The 26,061-nt window shown below is 33.6% G+C and overlaps 2 protein-coding genes and 1 non-coding gene across 16 annotated transcripts in view; 2 read left to right on the top strand and 1 right to left on the bottom strand.

The window, feature by feature from the left end:
• Window positions 1-26,061, top strand: part of pde7a (phosphodiesterase 7A) — a 97,645-nt gene that overhangs the window by 1,298 nt on the left and 70,286 nt on the right. For all 14 annotated transcript variants that reach the window (XM_087308054.1, XM_087308044.1, XM_087308042.1 and 11 more), the window contains exons 2-4: window positions 3,719-3,820; window positions 8,499-8,653; window positions 19,158-19,282. In XM_087308054.1, coding sequence (XP_087164180.1) covers window positions 19,211-19,282 — 72 coding nt within the window. In that variant the 5' untranslated portion in view covers window positions 3,719-3,820; window positions 8,499-8,653; window positions 19,158-19,210. The remainder of the gene's footprint in view (window positions 1-3,718; window positions 3,821-8,498; window positions 8,654-19,157; window positions 19,283-26,061) is intronic.
• trnay-gua (transfer RNA tyrosine (anticodon GUA)) lies at window positions 27-112 on the top strand. Its single transcript is given in 2 exon segments — window positions 27-63; window positions 77-112. It is a non-coding gene; the product is annotated as a tRNA-Tyr (tRNA).
• Window positions 3,510-21,904, bottom strand: dnajc5b (DnaJ (Hsp40) homolog, subfamily C, member 5 beta). The gene is made up of 5 exons (XM_087309577.1): window positions 20,616-21,904; window positions 19,619-19,741; window positions 9,717-9,930; window positions 8,465-8,639; window positions 3,510-3,800 (listed from the first exon to the last, which is right to left on the bottom strand). The coding sequence occupies exons 2-5, from the start codon at window positions 19,723-19,725 to the stop codon at window positions 3,715-3,717; spliced, it is 582 nt and encodes a 193-aa protein (XP_087165703.1). The 5' UTR covers window positions 19,726-19,741; window positions 20,616-21,904; the 3' UTR covers window positions 3,510-3,714.

Raw genomic sequence — 26,061 nt, 5'->3', positions numbered from 1 at the left:
AGGATCGGTGATGCTGCATACGGGTTCCTTCGATAGCTCAGTTGGTAGAGCGGAGGACTGTAGAGGAAACACTGACATCCTTAGGTCGCTGGTTCGAATCCGGCTCGAAGGAAACTTAATTTTTCAATTTGAGTTGACTTAACTTATGTTTATGTTCGTCCTGGTTACTTTCTTTACAAAGAAGTATAGAGCAGAGCCATTACACTGACACTCTTCTGTTCTCATCTCTAAATCATCACATACATGTCATCCTTCCACACAGTGCTTTAGCGTGTTCTTCTCTCCCATTATATATTTAAATATGTTTATAGAAAAAATGACATTTATCTGTCAAAACGAGGGGATTGTATTTTTAAATATGCATTAGGGAAGAAGGGCGTTGATCAATACAACATGTAGGCATGTAACACAAGACACACATACAGTACTATACGTACTATAGATATACATACATTTCATTGACCTGGGAAGCCCAAACATTTTCTTATAAAGGGCCAAAAACCTAAATTGATTGAGGGCTGTGGGCTGAAGTTAAATATACAAAACCCTATAACAAAATTTTCCATGGGTAATTCCCTAATTGCTAATATTTAAAGATAACTAGAAAAATGTATTCTTTAATTATGCACCATCATTTTTAACACATTATAATTTACCTATTAATGTAAAAACATGAACCCATATAGAACACAATGGAGTTCAATGCAGAATACACTAGTCAAGCTGCTCCTGTGTTTGTTTTGATTTGCTCACAGATGTCTTGTGTATTGTCCTCAATCTGTCAGCTGACAGTATTTACAATTTAAAAAGTCTGACTTATTTACATTTAATTAAAACTTTGCATTTTTGTAGCTCCTCAATTAAAGAAAGAAACTAAAGGTATGCTAAATTTCAAATGACAATATCTGTCAAAGGCATTCGCCCCAGAAAACTCTCTATGATTTTCCCTCTCTTTTCAGATGAGATAAACCAAAAGTTATCATTGGCCAACTTTGACCTGGCCCTACTTTGGCCACCTCTGGCATAGACAGTTAAAATATATATATGTCTGAAATAGCCACTGCCATCTTGCACATATTTAAACACAAGCTCAGAATCATGACATCACAGCCAATTTCTATGACATCGAATAACTAACAAAACCCAAGCCCAATAGCCATAAGAAGAACTATATAAAATGACAAAGCATAACGGGAAAATGTATGTATTATTATGACCTTTACAGCTGCCAGTCACTTGGTTGCGATCAAAATATTTTGGCTCCACATGTTAAGTGAGGGCTCCATTTCAGTCCAATTTATGTCTTTTTTATGTTTAGTTTTCACCGTTTTGTTGACTGATCTTTTCTCATTTTTCCTTTTATAAAGTAGAATGCAATTTAAAATGGTGGTGGGTATTCCTCCAAGGGGAAATGCTTAAAGTTTGAGTGTGTACCTAAAAGATCTGCTAATAATAAGAATTTCTAAACATTTTTAGACTTTTGCTTAGTTTTTTTTTACTGTTTAGAAGAATAATATCACCTCATTATACCCAAAGATATTTACAAATGATTACTATTTATAAGCAATTTTATTTGCATGAAAATTATGTATAGTTATAAAAGTGCAAATGCAATGTCGTTTATAACCGTTGTTAAAGGTACAGAAATATCTTTACTATTTATTATGACTAGTCACTAGGTTGTGATCAAAATAAAAGACATTTCAGGATTTACATGTACTTGTTGTTAATCAAGGATTGCTTTCCAGTTCAATTTTTTTCTTTTTTATATTAAGTTTTCACCATTTCATTGACTCTGATCTTTTCTCATTCACTTAATAAAGTGGAATGCACTTTAAAATGGTGGTGGGTATGCCTTGCATGGGAAGTGCTCAAGAAAGTTTGCAAGTGCGTACCTAAAAGATCTGCTAATAATAAGCCTTTGTAAACATTTTTAGACTTTTGCTTAGTTTTTTACTGTTTAGAAGAATAAGATCACCACATTATACTCATAGATATTTACAAATTATTATCTTTAACGTGAATTTATAAACAATTTTTTTTTTGCATGAAGAATATGTAGAGTTATAAAAGTGTAAAAACAATGTCATTTATAACCATTGATAAAGGTACAGAAATAGCTTTATTATTTATTATGACCAGTCACTAGGTTGTGATCAAAATAAAAGACATTTCAAGATTAGGGATGGGACGATAATCGTTTTTAAGGTATATCGCGGTTTGAAAAAGTCAAGGTTTTAAAACCGGCAAAATTTTCTGCAATACCGTTCCTGAGGTACGTGTAAGATTTTTATTTTACATTTATTTGTTTTTTAGGGCAACAGTATCTTCAGCAGAAAAAATATCCAAATATGCCATTTTAAATTGTAAAGAAATCTGTGTTTTTGAAACTTAGGAAAACAGCAGTCAATGATTCATTTAAATTATTGAGCCTTACATGTTTACTGCTCTAAAATATTTTAAATCTTTCAAAAAATAAAATATATTTTTTCCAAGGGGTATTTTTTTATTTTTTTACCCAGACATTTAAAAAGAATATATTTTAAGTAATAAGTAATCACAATACCGTGATAACGTGAAACATTTATATCCAAGGTTATCATACTGTCAGAATCTTATACCGGCCCATGCCTATTCAGGATTTACTTGTTGTTAATGGCTAAGGATTGCTTTCCAGTTCAGTTTTTCACTTTTTTTATGTTAAGTTTTCACCGTTTCATTGACTCTGATCTTTTCTCATTCCCTTAATAAACTGGAATCCACTTTAAAATAGTGGTAGATATTCCTCCCAGGGGAAGTGCTCAAAAAAGTTTGCGAGTGCGTACCTAATGAATTTGTAAACATTTTTAGACTTTTGACTTGCTTTTAGTTACTGTTTAGAAGAATAATATCATCTCATTATACCCATAGATATTTACAAATCATTATTGTATTTTTAGAGTGAATTCATAAACCATTTTATTTGCATGAAGACTATGTATAGTTATAGAAGTGCAAATACTATGTAATTTTTAACCAATGTATAGTCTTTATGGACAGCTAGCGTTTTAAAGCCAACGTTAAACTTCCGGTGAAAGCTTAATGTGACTTCTCAATTTCACAAGGTTGTTTTTACAGCATCGATGTTGTAATGTAATTACAATACATTCAGTTAAATAGACTTAATCATTTATTAAGTTGTTAAAGCAAAAAACGAGATGAAAGACCATTGTAACCGCTTGTGCTGTCAGTAGCAACAGGCTAACACCGAAATTCCACTGAAAATAGGTCATATTTTAAAGACATGGTGGGGTGAAATGCTATCTATCGCAGTGCTGCTTGTTCGATCTGAGACCCACTTCATATCGTATATCTACCAGGCAGTGAAGATAGCAGATTTTTCAAGATAGCAGATTTTTCAGATTTTTCTGCCTGGCTAAAAATTCCTTGTGCATATAGCCTATTATACAGAAATATGTGAATTCCAATACTGTCTTATCATCTAAAGAAATTATCACTCATCAGCTTGATCACATTATCTTCTTTTAATTGCACATTAAGCATAAGACAAATATAATATCTGTTATTTACAAACAGCATGGTTAAACAAAGCTTAAGAAATTGAGTAACTTTTGTTTTCTCAGTCCTAACACAAGCAGTATACTGTAAAAGACATCAATATGCTCAAAATTGCTCAGAATTTTTAAATCAGTATTTATCTTGACTCCTTTGCTTTTAGGTGTATGATCTGTGTCCATCACCGATCAGCTGGGTCTTCTCACTTGCATTGGTTGGCTGCAGCACAATCGGAGTGTCACCATCTGGAAAAGCAGAATCACAGGTAAAAGAGGTCACGTTTGATCAATATGGAATAAACAAGAGGTTAGTCCACCTAATGGAATGCCATTTCACATTCCTAATTGAACTTCCTGCTGAAGTGAAAAGTGTTTTGTATGCTCCAAGGACGTCCCAGCAATCTGCCGTTAGCCTGCCCCTGCTGGCTGCACTTTTATGACCTCATTGAGCTGGCTCTGTATCGCTGCTTTGAAGGGCAGCCCACTGTCCACTGGCTTACCTAGTGCTCAGAGAGTTTCTGATTCTAAGCTTGCGAGGTAAAAACACAGGTTCAATGTAGTTGTTTTTGTAGCCATGCAATAGAAGAACCATTTCTGGAAACAGTTCTTTAAAATAATAATGTTATTTATTAACAATCCCTGACTCTTATTAAATCTGCTTCACACATCTTAAAAAAGTGAAGCCAAAATAATATCATCACCCCCTTGTGGTTGGCTGCAGTATATGTCATAAAATCTGCCCTCTGCATATAAATGCATTAACTTGAATGGAATACTGTTTTTGGGTCCAAGCTGTTTCTCATTTGAACTGAGAAAATATTCGTTTATGACCTCTATTGGTCATAAAAAGTAACACAATAAAGTGAATTGTATATAAAATCATGGCTTACACAACATTCTCTGAACCTGCTGCTTTAGACACCAATATTTTAACAATCTCTGAAAAATTAATCACTTTCTTGCCATCAGGCATTTAAGGCGTGGGTGATTGTGATTTTTTTTTTTTGCCTTGAAAACGTTTATTATTACCATTTTTTTAGTCTCCCCATACAGTTTAGTAGAGCGATTGGACCCAGAAGCTGCTTTGCGTGACATTACAATACACTTAACAAGCGGATAGGATCGGAGTCGAAATGAATCAAATCTAGTTGAATTGCGTTAAAAAAATCCTGATGAATACCTTCTTTCTAGGCTAATGTTATTATAACAGTGACACATGTTCAAGTGTTTGTTTTTGTAATAAATTAGCTTTAAGTTAATTTTATGAAACATCTTACCAAGTCAATGAGAATAGTTTATATAAAAAAGTTTAAAATTGGGGAAAAAAACAAATGTATTGACATTATGACTATTAGTACTGAGTAACTATTGTAACATTTACTTATAATCAGAATTTTCTATAAAATAAAAGAATAACTATAAATTAAAATGACGTTTGACTTATTAATGTAGCTATTTAACAGATTTTCTTTTCATTTTTTTCATTAGTTTTTTAGTTAGTTCGATACATTGTAGTTAGTTAATTTAGTAATAATGACAACAATTGGACGTGTTTCCCCCAATTTGTTGATATTAATGAAGTAATGCACATACAGAATATAAATGTTAGGCCTTGCTTATGTCAGCGTAAGTACATATAAAGTAGCATATATGCTACCTGATAAAAGACTTGTCGCTTATCCAAGTTTTAGGAACAACGAATAATAGCTTGTCTTTTAGCTGATACTTTGGTATCAGAAGTGGCTTATCTGAAAGGCACAGGCCTCTAGATTACACTTATTTTACCAAAATAAAAATATTATCATGCCTTACTAAATTAGGACAGTAAGGTCTGACTTTGCTTAGACAAAAGTCTTGTCACTTAACAGAAGTAATGTACAGTATAGAATATAAAGCCATTGTGCAGTGGAAAAAGAATTAATATTGTGTATGACTCCCATGAGGTTGGAGGACTGCATCCATACATCTCTGCCATGACTCAAATATCTTATTAATAATAAAGCGTTCTTGCAGGACTCCCAGAGCACATCAAGATTCTTTGGATTCATCTTCAATGCCTTCTTCTTCATCTTACCCCAGTCATGCTCAATAATTTTCATGTCTGGCGACTTGGCTGGCCAATACTGGAACACCTTGACCTTCTTTGCTTTCAGGAACTTTGATGTGGAGGCTGTAGTATAAGAAGGAGCGCTATCCTGCTAAATAAGAATTTGCCCTCTCCTGTGGTTTGTAATGTAATGGGCAACACAAATGTCTTGATACCTCAGGCTGTTGATGTTGCCATCCACTCTTCAGATCTCTTACACGCTTCCATACTGAATGTAACCCCAAACCATGATTTTTCCTTCACCAAACTTGACTGGTTTCTGTGAATATCTTGTGTCCATGCGGGTTCTATTAGGTCTTGTGCGGTATTTGAGATGAATGGGATGCAGTCCATCTGAAAAATCTACCTTCTGCCACTTTTTTAAATGATCAACTAGAAGTCTAGTTATTATATGTTGCTTTTACTACTGAGATCGACGACAAGACTTTTGTCAGGTAGTGTATGTATATACACACACATTGCCAAGAATTAGTGTAGGTAAAATGTGTCTACAGCTAACTACGCTAAAGTATTAAACAAGTAAAAACACACTAACCTAATTAATAGAAAAAAAACTGGATCATGTTTGCGTTATGTTCTCAGCTTGGCAAGGTGAATGCGAGTCAACTTAAATGGAAGCGAGAGTCAACTTTGATTCATCCTCTGTATATTTTTAGATTGGCAGGTTCTAATGTGACACAAAACAAGGCATTTCTTGTCAGCACAGCCTTTCAAATGCAGCGACAGAAAACATTGTTTATTTTTATTGTGAGAATGCTATAAAAAACTTGTATGCAAACACACTTTGAGAACTGAGTCAGACTGTAATTATCACTTTTGTGAGGGACTGCAGCAAAAAAAAAAAAAAAGACTCCTACAGCTCACTGGCAGAAGAACGGTGTATTATATCCAAACATCTGGCTCAGAAGTATCAGCTGTTTATTTTTATAGGTAGGGTGTCTTATTATTACATTGTTTAAAAGCATTGTTACACAACTGATAAGCTGTGATCCGCTACATTAAAACCTGTTGTTTGATTTTTTTTTTTTTTAATTTTATCTTAATTTTTTTATTAGAAAAATGACGAATCTACTTTTAAAAACAAATTACGAAAGATTTAATTGCGTAATATGTAATATTTAAATCTTCAAGTTTAAGTATGGGCGACGCGGTGGCGCAGTAGGTAGTGCTGTCGCCTCACAGCAAGAAGGTAGCTGGTTCGAGCCTCAGCTGGGTCAGTTGGTGTTTCTATGTGGAGTTTGCATGTTCTCCCAGCGTTCGTGTGGGTTTCCTCCTGGTGCTCTGCATTTCCCCCACTGTCTAAAGACATGGGGTACAGGTGAATCGGGTAGGCTAAACTGTACGTAGTGTATGTGTGTGAATGAGTGTGTGGATGTTATCCAAGAGATGGGTTGTGGCTAGAAGGCCATCCGCTGCATAAAACATGTGCTGGATAAGTTGTCGGTTCAAAATTGGTCGCCACAGCGGAATTAACATATATATTATTAGCAGAATTAGCAAATTTTGAATGCTGAAAAGTACAGACAGGTTTTAATTTGTCATGTAATTCCTACTAGAAAGCACCTAATCTAATAGTTTTATTTGTCAGCATGATAATGATCCCAAACACAGTGCTAATTTAATCTAATTTAATGAAATCTTATTTGGAGAGTATTTGATGAAACAAAGACAGTCATGAAATTGCCTCCACGGAGTCCAGACCCGAATATTATATACAGTATGTGTATGCAAAAATTATTTCATCATTTTATGTCTCTTTTAACAATTTACATCAACTTTTTTTTGACTGAGGCCATGTCAGTAGTGAATATTACAGTGAGACAGTGATGGGATTTACATTACTGTGCAAAAGTCTTAGGCCCCCAGTTACATTTGATGTATTAGTGAGGGTATAATGACATTATATATTACTGTTAATTCACTTTATTAAAGTGCAACCAGAAAATGCATATTCAAGTTCACGTTATCAGGTCTCACTAATTAAGTCATATTAAAAAAAAGTGTTTCTGTCTTCTGCATTTCTGCCAGAGCTGTCATCTGAATGGATGGGTTTGCGAATGATGAAAAGTACAGACCGGTTTCAGTTGGTCATGTAATTCATGCTGGAACTAATTTGTATTAGTTTTGTTTTTCAACATGATAATGATCCCTAACACACTGCTAATGTAATAAAATCATATTCAGAGAGAAAAACAGCTGATGAAACAAACAGACAGTCATGAATAATTAGTCCAGACCTGAATATTATATACAGTATATATATACAAAATTAAAAAGCATTATATATATATATATATATATATATATATATATATATATATATATATATATACACACACACACACATGTATGTATATATATATATACATGTATGTATATATGTGTGTATATGTGTGTGTGTGTGTGTGTGTGTGTATATACATACATACATATATGTGTGTGTGTGTATAAAGAAAATTAGAACACGCTAAATCTAAGGAAGAACTCTTCGAAATTCTGAAAGATGCTTGAAATTAAATAACACAAAGACTTAACAAAAAATGCAGTATGGTTGCTTGGTGCTGAAGTGGTTACGCTAAACACAGACTTTTAATGCTAGTCTTTTGATTTCAAAAATCATTTTGTTCTGAATATTGTGTATATATTTCCCATATTTTCTGTTTGTATATAAAAGGTGTAATTCACCCAAGCGACCCTGCACTTGCTCTATTCCTTTTAGATAGATTTGTGCAAAAGTCTTAGGCTCCCTTGTCCCAAAGCTGGTGGTGGCCTAAGGCTTTTGCATAGTACTGTAGATGTTTACCTCTCTCATTGTCCGTACGGATCTGCTCCTCCAGGTCTTCAGGAGACACGTAGACCTCTGGATCCTCTTCTCCAGGTGTGTGCGGTTTGCACTTTCCACAACAGCAGTTGAAACAGCAGCACAGACAACAGCAGAAATAGCAACCTGTCAGCAAGCCGCAAATAGCAAACAGACCCTATAAATGAAAAGGTACGCAATCAGAAAGGCACACAGCATTGGATACAAATACATTCACAATTTATATACAGTAGTCCACATTTAAAGTAAAGAAAACTAAATTAAAAATTCTAATTTGTCCTAAGAAAATTGACTTTGATGAAAGGTTTTGATTCACTTGTTGACTATTAGGAGTCTCTAATCACGTTTTGTATATATTTTTATATACAGTTATATAGTTAAAAATGAGTAGTTATATAATAACATATATATATATATATATATATATATATATATATATATATATATATATATATATATATAATTTAAGTATATTATTATATATTAGTTGTTATAATACAGCAGTTATATAAATTAATAGGTCAATATTGATTTTATATTTAATATACTTTTGTTATAATCTAAATAATGAAATACTTTCAAGTATATCAAGAAAAACAATTATATTCCTAAAAATAAAATAAAGCATGATAAAATATGCTTCAAAATATATGTTTTAGATAAACAGGGTTATAGTTAATTCATTCGTAAACCCTAAAACCAAAATAATTCAAATAAATTAACATCAACATTAAAAATAAAATTATTAATGTATAAAAGTTCAAAATATTTTTATTTTCATTTAGTTAGGATGAAACTATAATTACTAAAATAAGTGCTGAATCAGAAATAATATAAATGACAGTTGTTTTACTAGCATGTTAACTGAATAAACATCAACTAACTGAAATAAAGATTAAATAAAGGCTGAAATAATAATCAAAACAATATAAACATTAAAAAATGTAACAAATATAAACTAATAATATAAACAAAAATATGCTCAATATAACTTGATTTATAATATAGCTTTTAGTGACTTTATTCAAACAACATGTAAAAAATAAAAACATTTATTGTTAGTAGTTAAAAGCAACAATAATAATAATAAAAAAAGCAATATTTACTGTGACTAATAATACTGTTTTATGTGGGAGACTAATATAATTCAAATGATTTAATGTGTCAGGTCATATAAAAATTATTTGTTAAAGTGCAATATTTCCACTGTGTAGGAAAAAGAGTGATAGTGCACCTTCGCCCACCAGCTGGAGAGCATGAAGTACGTGTTGACGTTCTCTTCTCCAAACTGCTGCGACACATACAGACCCAGAGAGCCGTACTTGTCATAAATGTTCCTCTTAGTGACGTCAGAGAGCACCGCATGCGCATTGTTTAGCTCTTTGAATTTGTCAGTGGCGTCAGGGTTCTCTGGGTTCTTGTCAGGATGATATTTTAAAGCCAGTTTCCTAGAAAAAATAAATAAAAAATAGGCGAGGACATTTTTAAGATGAAGAAAAATCCACTGCAAAACAGGATGACGATCTAACTGGAGGCTTGATTTTTATAAAACTTTTTTACCCCTAATATGATATGTAATGTCATGCAGTGTCCTCAGAAATGCAAAATCCATTCCAGCTCGTGTAATTTGACTTTTTTTGTTCGCCTAATTAAATTGACCAAGAAAAGCAATTAGTTTAAATAGGAAAAATAAATAAATCCTCATACTACATGCAATGTGGGAAATAAGTATTCAAAACGTCACTATTTTTCTTACAAAACATATTTCTACGGGTGCTGTTGACTTGAAAATGTCACCAGATGTTAATAACAACCAAAGAAATGCATATATGAAAAGAACTCAAATGCTTTCAAAGAAAGAAAATCAGTTACGATAGACAAAGACCCACAGAACCATCAAGATTTTTATACTTTGTTGATGTCTTTTTTTAAATTTAATAAAAATTTGAATTATATTATACATTTAAAGGGATTTTTAACACAACAAGGAAAATATTTACAGTATTTCCTAATTTCTGAAGCAAATGTTATTTAATTTAGTTTGACAGGAATAAAAAAAGATACAAAATGACAGTGGTAAATATTATTAGCTTCCTTAAAGAAATTATATATAATATATATAAATTATATATATAATATATATATATATATATATATATATATATATATATATATATATATATATATACACATACACACACACACACACACACACAGTTGAAGTCAGAAATATTAGCCCCCGTTTTTTTTTCCCCCACTTTGTTTTACGGAGATAATATTTTTTCAACATATTTCTAAAAAGCAGTTTTAATAACTCATCTCTAATAACCTATTTATTTTATCTTTGCCGTGATGACAGTAATGATATTTTGCTAGGTATATTTCGAGACACTTCTACACAGCTTAAAGTGACATTTAAAGGCTTAACTAGGTTAATTAGGCTAAATAGGCAGGTTAGGGAATTAGGCAAGTTATTGTATAACAATGGTTTGTTCTGTTGACTATTGGGGGGAAAAAATAGCTTAAAGGGCATAAAACTTTTAACCTTTAAAATGGCTTTTTAAAAATTAAAAACTGCTTTTATTCTAGGCAAAATAAAACAAATATGACTTTCTCCAGAAGAAAAAATATTATCAGACATACTGTGAAAATTACCCTGCTCTGTTAAACATTATTTGGGAAATAATTAAAAAAGAAAATGAAAAGGGGGGCTAATAATTCTGACCTCAACTTTAACTCATGAACAATTCATTCATGCCCTGTGACAAACTGGGTTATTAGACATAAATAAGGAGTAAGGACTGGTGAAAGTGTTATGCTATTTAATAACGCACGCCAAATGGAAAGAAAAAAAAACTTCTGCGTTTCGCAGTGTGTTTGTGTGTGTGGCCCTTTACTGACAGCCATGTGTGTGGATCTGGTCGAAAAATATGGCAAAAAGTTCTACATGAGGGTGTTTACTCATCGCTGTGTTTACTTTAATAATGGCACTAATATATGCATACTCTACATTTCTTAATTCCATTTTTGTTTAGATCAGTTTTTACTTTAGTCGGATTAAGGTGATCAAAAATCCCTGTTTTGAGCTTATGTAGGCCTACAGTGCAAAATTCATGTTTAACTGAATAAACAGTAAACACAAGTACATCTTATTGAACATAGTTTATTTTCATCACCAATTATCATAGCAGAACAGTTTCTCAAGCAGTTTGTGATGCATTTTGGAAACAGGAGATGAGCCCCTGGATTAATGCTCCACCTGGCTTGAGAAACCTGTTCTCAAAGACTTTTTATTTGGGTAGCACACATTCTGGAATGCCTTCGGCATAATTCAAAAGAACCCATTTCAATATAGATTTATCTAGATTAATTCAGAGATGAATCTAGATTAAAAAAATTAATCTATGCCCACCCATTTTATATGTATATATATATATATTTTTGATTGGATACAAAACAGATGTTTTCCAATTACTTGTCTTAATTAACCAAACTCGTCTAGTTAACCCACATACATACATACATACATACATACATACATACATACATACATACATACAGTCTTATGAAAAAACTTGGGCACCCCTCTGTGGCTGCACAATAATGTGCTCTTTAACTCATTAGCAAGAGAAGATCGCAGTGAAATGCCATTCTGTGTTTTTAAAAATAAGCTAGATAATGTCATGTTTTTCAGACAGAAATATGTAGTGTAGCAGTTTTGTGGAATTAATAAGTGTGTGAAATTTAAATTAAACCGAATAACAGGTGATTGATTTAAGTGACCCAGTGAACCTTAACAATCCTAACACAGGTGCAACCCATCATGAATAAGGATATTTAAGACAGCTGATTGCTAGTTGTGTTTCTCCTTATTGTGAACCTGATAGCAAAATGGTAACCTCAAAAGAACTTCCTAATGAACTAAAAACTAGGATAATTCATCAATATGAATTAGGAGAAGTAGAAAAAGCTATCACAAAGGTTTAAAGTCTCCTATCTCTACAGTCAGAAATATAGTAAGAAAATGGAAGGCCACAGGAACCGTTCTTGTGAAGGAAAGATGTGCTAGACCAAGAAAAATATTTGAAAGGCAAAGGCGAAGTATGGTTATTATGGTCACAGACAAACCACAGACCACCTCCAAAGAGCTCCAGGAACATCTTGCTGCTAATAATGTCATTGTAGATCATTCCACAGTTCAGTGCACTCATCACAAAGAGCAGCTCAGAAGAGTCGTTTGATGTATGCAAAGGCTCATCTGAACAAGCCTGAATCATTTTGATGCCACAGGTGCCACAACCATAGGCGCTTTGAATGGTGGAGAAAGAATACAGCATTCCAGGAGAAGTATCTGATTCCTACTGTAAAATATGATGAGGACTTTATCATTCACAGGCACTAGAAACTAGGGGTGTCAAAATTAATTGTTTCTTTGGTGCATCATGATGCAGTCGCGGACAATTCGGTAACGGTTTAGTAATAATCATAACCGGTTATTGTGTATTGACGTCATTTATCTCATATGTGCTATAGCAAGGGAAGCGAGCGCGAGTATTTACAATGCTCTAACTACTTAAATCTCAGAAACTGTGCACAATTTCACTGCGTGTGTGTTTGCTGGATCAGTCTTTCGCTTAAACTTACAGCAGAAGCCCCTTTTCACTGTGATTGAGAATGAAAGCACTCCATTTATCTTTCTCTCCCTCTCTCTCTCTCTCTCTCTCTCTCACACACACACACACACTGTGGCCCATTTGACCTACTGGTGTGAATTTTCTTCTCCTCTCGGCTGTTTTACAGCAATATTTCTGAATACAGACATGAGCGCGTGGCTGCAGAGTTTTCTCCACAGTGTCTATCATGGATCAGCTGCGATCACCGATTTCACTTGCCGCTTATCAGTACCACTCATGTGTGAAGAGCGCAGCACACAAGAGCCAATCGCAGCCGTTTAGTTTCTGTGAAGAAAATATAAAACTGTGTATGGAAAGCATCGTCAATGCGCCGTGATGCAACAAGATATTGAATTGAACCGAATCGATGGCATAATAATCGTAACCGAACCTAACCGTGAGACCAGTGTAGGTTCACTGCTCTTCTAGAAACCTTGTCAGAGTTAAAGGGTGCATGGATTCCACACAGTATCAGCAGATTCTGAAGAACAATGTTCAGGACTTAAGAGGCTGAAGTTACAGCAGGATTGGATGTTTTAGCAGAACAGTGACCCAAAGCACAGTTCCAGATCTACCATGGAATTCATGCTCAGACACAATACAATGTACTAGAATGGCCATCCCAGTCCCCAGACTTGAACATCATTGAAAATCTATGGGTTGATTTGAAAAGAGCCATTCATGCTTGGCACCAATCAAATCTGACTGAACTGGAGAAATTGTGCAAGGAAGAATGTTCAGCAAGAATTCAGGCACTTATCCTTGACTATAATAAGCATCTACATGCTGTTATTTCAGCGAACGGTAGCTGTATAAAGATTAATGTAATTATTCTGTTGGGGTGCCCAAATTTTTGCACCTGTCTGTTTTTGTATTGCATTGCATCTGTTGATTAAATAAATATTATGTCTGAACAGAAATGTTGCTTTTACACTGGGTTATAAATATATATCCAAATAAAATTGCTCATTTGAAAGGCTATGGCTTGCAATTCTGAAAATTATCAGGAGTGGCCAAACTTTTGCATACGACTGTATGTGTGTATGCATGTACGCATGTGTGTGTATACAATGTATACTTGATATCTCCCATCAATTTTGGAAATTTTATTGTCTTAAATTTAAACTTTATTTTGAAGGTCGAAACTAAATTCCTTTAGATTCCAAAAATACCTCACTTTTAGCATATATTTTAAATATATTTTAGCCAGAAAAAGTATACATATTTTTTGGACGGGCACAGTGAGAGGCGACTCATTAACATGTGGCGCTCTAAAACGCTGTCTGTCTGTTTGATGATCTCAGCAGGGTGTGACTTTTAGCGGCTCGCTGTCTTCTGCGCTCGCTGCTTGACCTGTCTGTGTGTCGGCAAGACCGCAGACCCCATTAGTGCCTCCGAAAGCTCCTCGGCACACGAGAGGAACGTCACCGAATCTGACATTTTTCCCATTAGAAGCAGCAGTGCATTGCAAACGTCTCTGTCTCTGACTCTCAGTTCAGGTCTGCGCTCTCAATGAATGCCAGCTTGTCCAAACTCTCTGCGCAAAGCAATAAGGAAGAGTTTGACATTTTATAAAGCTGTGAAATGCAATATCCCTAACCTCAGAATGGTTGTGGATGATCGGATATCAAACCATAAATATTTATAGTATTTTGTCAAAAGACATTGGGAGGAGTATAAATCTATTTTTGCTTTATAGGTAAGATGCTGCAGATAAATAGGGAGAAAGTTAAACTAATAGTTATTCTTTCCTTGTCAATTAAGTGCATTAATACTTGCAAATATGTTTTTGTTTTGCAAGATTTAAAAAAAACATGTTTTTAATATGCAAATGAGGTATTTTTAGTTAAAAATTAGCCAATTTGCATACAATTCCAGCACAAATATCTGACCAGTGGATAAAGTGAGGCTCAAAATTGTATTTTGACATTTTTTAATATCAAAATTTTCGACACATTAAATCAAAGAGATATTTTGGGATTTTTTATTACTCTGTAATTCAAAATGTATATATAATCAGTGAATTAATATATCAAAATATTCCTTTACAATGCAGTTTAAAAACAGCTGATGAAACAAAGATAGTCATGAAAGATCTGGCAGAGTCTAGACCTGAATATTATATACACTATGACATTATATATAGTATGTATGAGCAATATTATAAGCAGTGTCAAATGGAAAGTTAGAACATGCTAAATTATAAAAAGAACTTAGAGAAATGCTAAAAGATGATTGATATTAAATAGCACATCGTTTCAGAAATTTCTAAATTCTACATAATCAGGTAAATAATATATCAATTTATCCCCTTTATGAAAACCTTTACAATGCCGTTCAAAAACAGCTGATGAAACAATGACAGTCATGAAATGGCCTCCACAGAGTTCAGACCTGAATATTATATACACTATGACATTTTATATAAGATGTATAGGTAATATTATAAGCAGTTTCGCCTGGAGAGAAAAATAAAGTTAGAACATGCTAAATCTGAGGAAGAACTCTTAGAAATGCTAAAAGATGACTGTTAGCAAATGGTGCCTCATTTCAGAAACGACTCAACAAAAAGTTAAAGTGTTAAAGAGGGCATGTTAAACAGACTTTTGATGCTATTTTTTTAAAAGACAAGGGGAGAAGTATAAATCTATTTTTACTTTATAGAGAAGACACTTAAAGCACATAATTATTTGCAAATATGTTTTTGTATTGCACGATTTTCTTTAAATGTTATGCTTGAAATAAATATGTAAATGAAGCATCTTTAGTTAACAATGAGCCAAGTTGCAAAAATTTCTAGCACAAATATCTGACCAGTGGATAAAAGTCAGGTTCGAAATTGTATGTTGACACTTTTTAATGAGAGATATTTTGGGACTTTTTATTACTCTGTAATTAAAAATGTATATATAATCAGTGAAATAATGTATCAACATATTTCCTTACAATGCAGTTTAAAAACAGCTGATGAAACAAAGACAGTCATGAAATGGCCTCCACAGAGTCTAGACCTGAATATCATATACACTATGACATTATATATAGTATGTAAAGGTAATATTATAAGCAGTTTTACTTGGAGAGAAAGTTAGAACATGCTAAATCTAAAGAAGAACTTAGAGAAATGCTGAAAGATGATTGATATTAAATGGCATATCGTTTCAGAAAAGATTCAGCAAAAAAAGTTCAAGCTATTGCTTTGTGCTAAAGAGGTCATGTTAAACAGACTTTTGATGCTCTTTGTTAAAAGACATGGGGAGGAGTATAAATCTTTTTTTACTTTTTAGGTAAGACGCTGCAGGTGAACGATGAAAATGTAACTAATAGTTAATCTTTTCTTGTCGATTAGGTACATTAATAATTGCAAATATGTTTTTGCAGTACAAGGTTTTTTAAATATTATGTTTAAATATGTAACTGAGGTATCTTTAGTTAAAAATGAGCCAATTTGCATAAATTTCTTGCAAAAATATCTGACCAGTGGATGAAGTCAGGCTTCGACAGCGGTAAATCAAATTTATTTTGGGAGTTTTTATTACAAAATGTATATATAATCAGGGAAATAATATATCAACATATTCAATTTATGTAAAACTTTACAATGCAGAAAAAACTAAGCCTTTAAAATAAGTCTTTTATTTGTAATATGAAGGTACACATTAATAAATTGTAACAAAGAAATACTATATACACTGAATTAAAAATGTCTATTTATGCAAAGCCAAAAAACTTAAGTGAAGAAAAAGTGTCTCACCTTAAGATTGGCAGTGTTTTACATTTTTTGTTCTTGTTGCTGAACCAAAAACAAAAATGTAATTCATAATTTATAATGCTCCGAGCACACTCGCTTGTTAATTTTTGATTAAGCCAATGGCGCCTGCAAGAGTTGTGATGATTATATATTCATTAACAGCAAACAAGTGCTGTTAAAATGCTAACCATTTAAATGCTTCCTTGAACAACGTGTAAATTAGAGTAATTAGGTTGTATAATTGGCGGAGCATCAGTTTGGTGTTTGAAATGAACTTGTCTAATGAAGCCCTCTGACGTGTTGCCTTCATATTTTAGCATAAAAGATACTACTGAAGGAGCTAAGGTTTTGCATGAATTGCGAATCAATTGCAGCTATGGGAAAGATGCATCGAAGAATACACATTTTTCTACACCTATTTTTAATGTATTAAATATTTATAATGTTTTCTACATTTACAATATGATTTATTCATATATGTATGGCATGCAGGTTCCACATGAACTGCAATAAAACATTTTTTTACATATATTCATTTAAAATATTTTTATATTTAAAATATTCTAATATTATATTCTATATTGTACTGTTTATACAATAGTGTGCGTGTGTGTGTGTGTGTATATACATATATATATATATATTAGGCCCCATGAATTATTAGCCTCCCTGTTTATTTTTACCCCCAATTTTTTTCAACACAAGAGTTTTTTCAACACATTTCTAAACATAATATTTTTAATAACTCATTTCTAATAACTGATTTGTTTTATCTTTGCCATGATGACAGTGAATAATATTTTACTAGATATTTTTCAAGACACTTTTATACAGCTTGAAGTGACATTTAAAGGCTAATTAAGCAGGATAGGGTAATTAGTCAAGTTATTGTATAACAATGTTTTGTTCTGTTGACTATAGTAAAAAAACAATATCGCTTAAAGTGGCTAATAATTTTGACCTTAAAATGTTTTTTAAAAAATTAAAAACTGCTTTTATTCTTGCCGAAATAAAGCAGTTAAGACTTTCTCCAGAAAAAAATATCATCAAATCAGACATACTGTGAAAATTACCTAGCTTTGTTAAACATCATTTAAGAAATATTTTAAAAAGAAAAACATTTTATTAAAAACTAACTTAAACTTGAACAAAGTTGTATTAAAATAAAACAAAATTGCATTTTATAATATTTTTATATTTACCTTAAAATATTCCAATTTTCTAAGGTTTGTTTTTGTTGTATTAGCTTTAGAAAAAAATATCTATCTCTATTTATCTACACTCTAAAAAAAAGTTGCCTTAAAATTTTAAAGCATCAAACTTCAAGACCTTTTTTCGTTTACTCAAATTAAATTGAGTCAAGTGGAGTAATTGGGTTGATCTATCTATCTATCTATCTATCTATCTATCTATCTATCTATCTATCTGTCTATCTGTCTGTCTGTCTGTCTGTCTGTCTGTCTGTCTGTCTGTCTGTCTGTCTGTCTGTCTGTCTGTCTGTCTGTCTGTCTGCAACCTTACACCAGGAAACACCCAGAACATGCAAACTCCCCACAGAAATGCCAACTGACCCAGCCAGGGCTCGAACCAGTGACCTTCATGCAATGAAGCGATCGTGCTACCCTCTGCGCCACCGTGCTGCCTCTATCTATCTATCTATCTATCTATCTATCTATCTATCTATCTATCTATCTATCTATCTATCTATCTATCTGTCTGTCTGTCTGTCTGTCTGTCTGTCTGTCTGTCTGTCTGTCTGTCTGTCTGTCTGTCTGTCTGTCTGTCTGTCTGTCTGTCTGTCTGTCTGTCTGTCTGTCTATCTATCTATCTATCTATCTATCTATCGTCTGTCTGTCTGTCTGTTCTATCTATCCATCCATCCATTTTGCTTGCTTTCATTTACAAATCTGTCCATAGTTTTAATCTAAAAAAAACTACTTTTTCTGTAAAAATAACTTAAAAGTAAGGTACTAAAATTGTTTATTATGAATTCAAAAAAGTTAGTGTTTATATTTCTATTAATAATTGTTATTTTAGTTATGACTGGATTAAGTAAAACTAAATAAAATAAGAAATATTATAAAAAATGGATTAACACAATAAGTACTACAAGTATGTTAAATATTTAAAAAAATAGATATATATTTATTTCTAAAAAAAGGCTTTAATTTCAATGGTTTTAGTAATACGATATATAAAAATGACCCTGATGTTTTTTATTTACAAAATTTTATGTTTTTTGTTCATATAGATTTCTCCCCCTCAGGATGCCCCACGGGTTGCCCTGCAGCAGTATAACATTTTATGCAGGTTTTAACCCAAATGACAAGCGAAACCTACAAGTTTGATCTCAGCATCGGGATATTACCACTGAAGGTAAGGTTGGTGTGTTTCCATGGTGCTCTGAAATCTGCACTCCAGAATCACTCATGCACTTACACGCATCCTGCACCCCCAACATCTCATGTAAGACTCCTTCATCATTCCTGATATCCCAGTAAAATACCCAATGCCATCTGTTCAGCATAATGAATATTTTAGGTTTGTGGAAGTCATATTATATTCATGCAGCTCCACTGCAACTGAAGGCTGAGATTATCGGGGAAGTAGGCGCAGTTTCGCAATTTCTTCATCTTTTGCTCCCTCAAAAGAGCAACCAGAAGCCAAAGTAAATGCATCTCCGGACGAATAAGAGTGTGAATCACGTCGTACCTGTAGGATCTCTTGATGTCATCATGGGTGCAGTTCTTGTCAAGGCCCAGAACTTGGTAAAGAGCCTCCCCTGATGTGGACAGGGCCCGTTGCCTTTGTTCAGCCATGATCCTAAACCATTACCTTCACATCAAAAGAACAAGCAAACCGTCAGTAAACTGGATAAGACAGTGGGTCAGGTCAGGCTGTCCTGTGTGCTGAACAAGATACAAACGTTTTGTTTGAGACTCGCAACGTCACTCTTTCCATCAACCAAGAGTTTGTGTTTACATTCATTTACAAGCATCTATTTGTAAGAAATTACATTAAGGTTATTGAGAAAGATAACAATAACGCACAAGAGGTTTTCAGATATATTTGTAGAAATATACTTTCAAAATACACCAAAAATGGCCAAAAAATACACATATTTGAAAAATGTATTTATATAAATTTATTTTCAAAAATTTATTTTTTGTTTAGTTTAAAAATAAGTATTTAAAAGCATTTATTTTTTAAAAGAAAATGTTTGTTTGATGTCTAAAGCATTTAAAAGCAAGGAACATCCTTTTTAGAATTGAATTCTTCCATTTTATTAGTATTATTTTTAAATAAGGCATACTATAGATATCATCCACATTTTACTGTGAAAATGGTTGGAAATGTATTTACTTGGCCCTAAAATTAATGTTTAAAATATACATTGGTATATAAAGGTTGAGATGAAATATATTTTCGATTTCCAAAACAGCCTCACAGTTACAAAATATATTTAGCATATTAAGCCATATTTCTTTCTTCTTCTTTTTTTCTTACCCATATGGGTTTAATAACCTCCAACCCCCAATGTTGAATATTTCCACCATCCATAATGAGCCTTCATTGAATATTAAACACTTCTAAAATATTACACTGCCTTTATACTTCTGTTGAGCTTTACTTGTTAAAAAGTAATTCATAAGCAATATATGAGAGAAATGCTGCTGTAAATCCATCCGAAAATCATTAATGTACTTACCTGTTGACAGTTTCCAAACTCGAGTGCTTCTTCAGGGCAGGTAGACAGGCTAATGGAGTCGGGTTGCTTCTCTGAAGGTGAGTAGATTACTGAGGAGATGAATTATATATGGAACTAGTCATGAGCTCAGGTAACTTCAGACCAGTTTAACATGGTTACCAAAAAGGTTCATTAGGTTTCAGTTCCCGGTATTTGAGCAACACTTTGATGGAATATTTGTGTGGGTTTTTTGTGAGGATGTTATTTTACTGACTTTTGAGTCTGCATGACAACTGGAAGATTAAATGTTTGGTTTTCGTGCTATCAGACTACTTGTAATCTTGCATTGTGTACGTGCAAGAATGGTTTTGTTTTGGTATTTTCCTTACCGATGCAAGGCCGCCATCTTGTGGTGTGTTTGTGGCATTGACGTTTTTATTGGCGTTTTGTGATGGATGTAGCGAATTACTAATGTATGCTCATTCATTCATTTTCCTTCGGCTTAATTCCTGATTTATCAGGTGTTGCCACAGCGGAATAAACCGCCAACTACTGTGGCATATGTTTGCACAGCGGATACCTTTCCAGCTGCAAACCAGTAGTGGGAAACGCAAATGTATAATAATAAACGAACTAATTATTACAATATTACAATTTTATTAGTATTGTCTCATAAAAACTATTGTTTTAGTTTGACAGAATAATAATAATAATAGTTCACAACTAGCTTTATGTCTTTCTAATTTGGTATATGACCATTTATTTTGAGTATTGCAAAATTGATTGGACAATTTTTTTTTAAACAATATAATGTTAATTTATAAATTGATAACATGTTTTAATCCACACATTTTTTGGCATCACAAATAGAGCTAGGATATTTTAAAAGTATGTTATTTCAGTCAATTTGATTTCACTGATATTCTAAAAATTATTGCAACACTATATGATCATCCTCAAGCAAGGGCTCACTATTTTAAAATACTATACAAAGCCAGCTACATATTTCTATTAATAAAACCCAATTTAATTAGTACAAAATGTTTAAAAGTATTTTCAATTTTTTTTCATTTACAAATTTAAAATTGAGTTTATATTATATTAGATTTTCTACTTGTTACAGTGCTGTTATCATTTATTTATTAATTGTCATTATTATCATCATCATATTCTTATTATTTAGGCTTCCTTTTCTCTTAAAGTTGTCATGCATAAAGACCAAATTTGTTCAGTAAAACTTTTACATTATGGATATTACAGCATTTTGTATACTCGCCACCTAATTATGCTATATTATTTATTATTAGCTTATATGCTTAATAAATGTATTTATATAAATATGTTTTAATTATTATTTTCTCATAATATTTTAACACTTTTTTTAATTATAAAGACCCATTTAGATATGTAAAAATTATATTGTAAACATTTGAAAGGGTAGCTATAAGTAGTTTTTATTTTAGGCTATTTCTTTCTTTTCTATAGTTTACACCTGCTAGATCAGTGTTTCCCAACCCTGTTCCTGCACACCAACAGCATGCATTTTCAACCTCTCCCTAATCAAACCCAACTTAATCAACCCATAACATAAGAAGAAACTCCAAAACCTGAAGTTAATGTGTCAAATAAGGTGAGCCATCCGAAATGTGTACTGTTGGTGTGTCTTGTTGAGAAACACTGTGCTAGATGAATTCAAAACTGTTATTAAATCATGAATAGTTTTTTTTATTCAATATATTTATTTATTTATTTATTTTAATCAAATTTATTTAATTTCTTAATGTTTTACTCCATTTACTACACATTTTTGCTGACCCTTTAGCACTCTCTTGTGGCTTCTCGAGGGGTTATTTTCAATTTGAAAAAGAAAAAAAAAACTACCACTAAACTTCCATCGCCACGAGATGGCAACTGAGCACAGATTTTATTCTACCAGCAGCAAACAGAAAAAGTTGTGTGTATATATAATTGTTTTTTTATTATATTTTTCAGTCTGTAACACTCTTTTTCACACTACTAATACAAATAAACACATATTTACAATTCCTAAATTCATTTAAAACATACATCGAATTTTCATGGTCAAAAAAGTCAAACCTAGTCGCCCTCTAAAACTGCAGGCAGCAGTCAAAACAAAGTTTAAGTCACCAGTGGGCTGACTGACGTCAAGCGGCAGTATCAATTGTCAACGCGCCCCTTGTTTATGGTCTCCTGTTGACTTCTGCATAGCACAGGTCATATTGCAAGTGGATACATGGAGTCTCGAGGGGAATTAGCAGGTGTGCAGCTCACCACCCCTCATCACTGTCTCCTCGGGAGGCCATTCCTGCGAAGCACGTCTGCCTGGGGAACGGCATTTATGGCAAACTAAGCCTCAGAAACAACCCATTAATGAAATGATTGCCCCTCAGTCAGGAAATGTGAGACTCCCAAATGAGCAGCACGCAGGGCCACCGGTAGTGGACGGGAAGCAGTCCTTGACACTGATTAAATGCTATTGTAAAAGTAAATGAATGAACAGATCCGTTAATAACTACACAGGCCGATGCAGGCATGCTGCCAGACGTCTTATCTTGTTATGCGTGTTGTGTTTGCTTTCTGTGTTTAGTTCCAGTGCTTAATTCTTAGCATCTACATGTAGTTTAGAAGGGCGAAGGATGGAGCTGTTTTATGCACTTTTAATACTCTTAAAATATGGTTGAAGCCATTCTTAAATTAATAGTAAATTTTACAAATAAGTAAAAAAAAGCAACTAACTTGGATTTTTAAACAACTTTGCCCACTTTTTTAAAAAATAAAATACTGGTTTAACTACTTGTTAACATAAGTATCTGATCATCAAATCACGTTGCAGTAATATGAAGGGTTAGTTCACCCCCAAAAAATTACTTTTGTTATTAATTACTCATTCTTCTGTTGTTCCAAACTCCTGTACCTGAGAAATTTGTTCATCTTCGGAGCCCAAATGGGGTATATGCACATATATTTAGATTTTTAGGTGCGAATGTGGTTAAGACAGTCTTTTGAAATTTATTCTGAGCATCATGAATGGAGAAGAAAGGTGATTTAAGTGGATTTTGTTGTTGTTTCCAGGTGGGCTGGTATAAGTATTCTCTAGAGTTTACAGAAGAGATTGCTGAAAAAGAGAAAATATACTGTGAGTGGCATTTCTGTGGGGGAAAATGTGAGATGAGTTTGACTGCAGACCGGGTGCACATGCAAGCTGAGACTGCTACTAGGAACGGAGCAAGCTGAACTGCCACTCTAGGCAAAGGACGATCATAACGCCCTCAACCCGAAAGTGAAAACAAAAGTGACCGGTTATCAAAGTAAAGAGGGGAGGGGGGATAGAACTGAGGACGCGGTTGGTGAGGAAGGTGTCGTGGACGCCACCCTCTCTATTCTGCCACCCTAGTTCGCCTCTATGGATGCGCCGGCCCTAAAGTAGGAAGTTTCCGGAACTACATAATATCATTACTATCATTCAGGTACACTTACTTAAAAATACTAATGATTTTTTATTTGGCCCACTTCACAATTCATACATTACTGTCTGGCTAGTTTGTGTTTTCTATTTATATGCTAAAAAGGCAATAATTGTCCAACATTCCTAACCATTATCACCAGTAAAGCCTTGGAAAACATGGCATCAGTATATTGGAAATCGGTAGGTTCAAATATTATTTTCCAGATATCTAAGAAATAATTTATTTCATTTTAGTTTTGTAACTATTAAATTGTTTTAAATTCTAAAGTGTTATTTTTACATCAGTGTAAAACTTATGAATGGTAGAAAACATTCTGTAATTGTTTATTTAAACTACACCGGTCTCCATTTTTGCCATGGCCTCTCTTTTTGGTTTTAACAAACTTATCCCTCACGTTTTTCCTAAGATTTAAACAAAACTTTTCCTCCTTTTCCACTGCTGTTGCAATTTCTAGCCAAGACTAACTGGCCATCTGGTTACGCCTATGATCATTCATGGACGGGTCATAAAGATGTCTGTACAGGCTTTCAAACTACATTTCTTCAAATTGATTCATATTCAACTGAAATCAAATGTGGCACTACATGAACTGTTCGTTTGAGTCTCAAAATTTTTTGTAAGAAATCATATCGCACACACCCAAAGCGAACCTCCACAACCAACACGTCGCCGCTCGTACTCAATCGAACAAGCAGAACCATCAAGTATAAATCAGCCTTCACATCACTAGCTTTGAGTGCATGTGTCTGAGACTGTTTGTTTCCGCTTACATGTGCAGGTCTGCAGCCAGATTTCCATTGTTTATCGGGGTTCGACACAGTGGAATGAACCGCCAACTATACCAGCATATGCTTTACGCAGTGGATGCCCTTCCAGCCACAACACAGTACTGAGAAACACCCGTACACTCTTGCATTCACACACACTCATACACTACAGCCAATTTTGCTTACCCAATTCACTTACATTGCATTTCTTTAGACTGTGAGGGAAATCTGAGTACCCAGAGGGAACCCATGCCAACACAGGGAGAACATGCAAACTCCACACAGAAATGCCAACTGACCCAGCTAGGACAAGGTATTCGAACCAGCAACCGTCTTGCTGTGAGGCTACAGTGCTAATTACTGAGCCGCTGTTCTCCCATGCAGCCAGATACTATTGGAAAATGTCTTGTTATTCCTGAGTGCCAAACTGGTGTGGTCTGATAGAAAGACAACAGTAACTCAAACTAAAATTGTTACAACTGAGGTCAACAAAAGATCATCTTTAACCACACAATACATCTAAACTTGAAGCTTAGGAGCTCCAGCACCAGATAAGCACACCAGTGTTACTCCTGTCAGTGAACAAAACTACAATTCAGATATGCTCAGCTGTGAAGATTGAAAACAGGTTTGCTTGCCTGATGACCTTCTGTATCTGCTGCACCATTGAATAGGTGGGTCAGAATTTGCCAAAAGAACATGAAAGGATGGTTCTATTCTGTCAGTGGTGTAATAGTGTTGGGATTATTTTCTTGACTCACTTTGAACCTCTTAGTACCAGCTGTGTATTGTGAATACACGGTTGCATAAATTGGAGGTTGTTGAGAGCTTTATTGAAGTATGTTTATGTACTTCAAATTGCAATAGAATATTGATTAGGAGCAGGTCTTTCTTTTTGCACATAATTTTCTTGTAGCAAAATAATGGTAAGAGGTGTGTGGTCAAAAGTATTATGGCTGAAGCCACCAAACTGATGACAACAAAAGAAGCGCAACTCCAAACACAGAAGCAAATGGTCAGACTGAACTACTCTTTAAGTAGTGTTTGTCGCTCAACTTAAAAACATTTGCTGAACCAGTGTTTTTTAAATTGAACCATACTACATTCAAGCAGGGGGCGGAATATGAACCATTAAGTTGGTTTGCCGACTGTCAGTTAAACAGCAGAAGTCAGGCACACAGGGGCGTCTTAAATTGCATACTTCCCTACAAT

The sequence above is a fragment of the Danio rerio genome, chromosome 24 (assembly GCF_052040795.2).
Source record: "Danio rerio strain M-AB ecotype USA chromosome 24, GRCz13ab, whole genome shotgun sequence".
Taxonomy (NCBI): Eukaryota; Metazoa; Chordata; class Actinopteri; order Cypriniformes; family Danionidae; genus Danio; species Danio rerio.
Note: the sequence above shows the minus strand (reverse complement) of the source record. Positions and strands in the feature narration are given on the sequence as shown.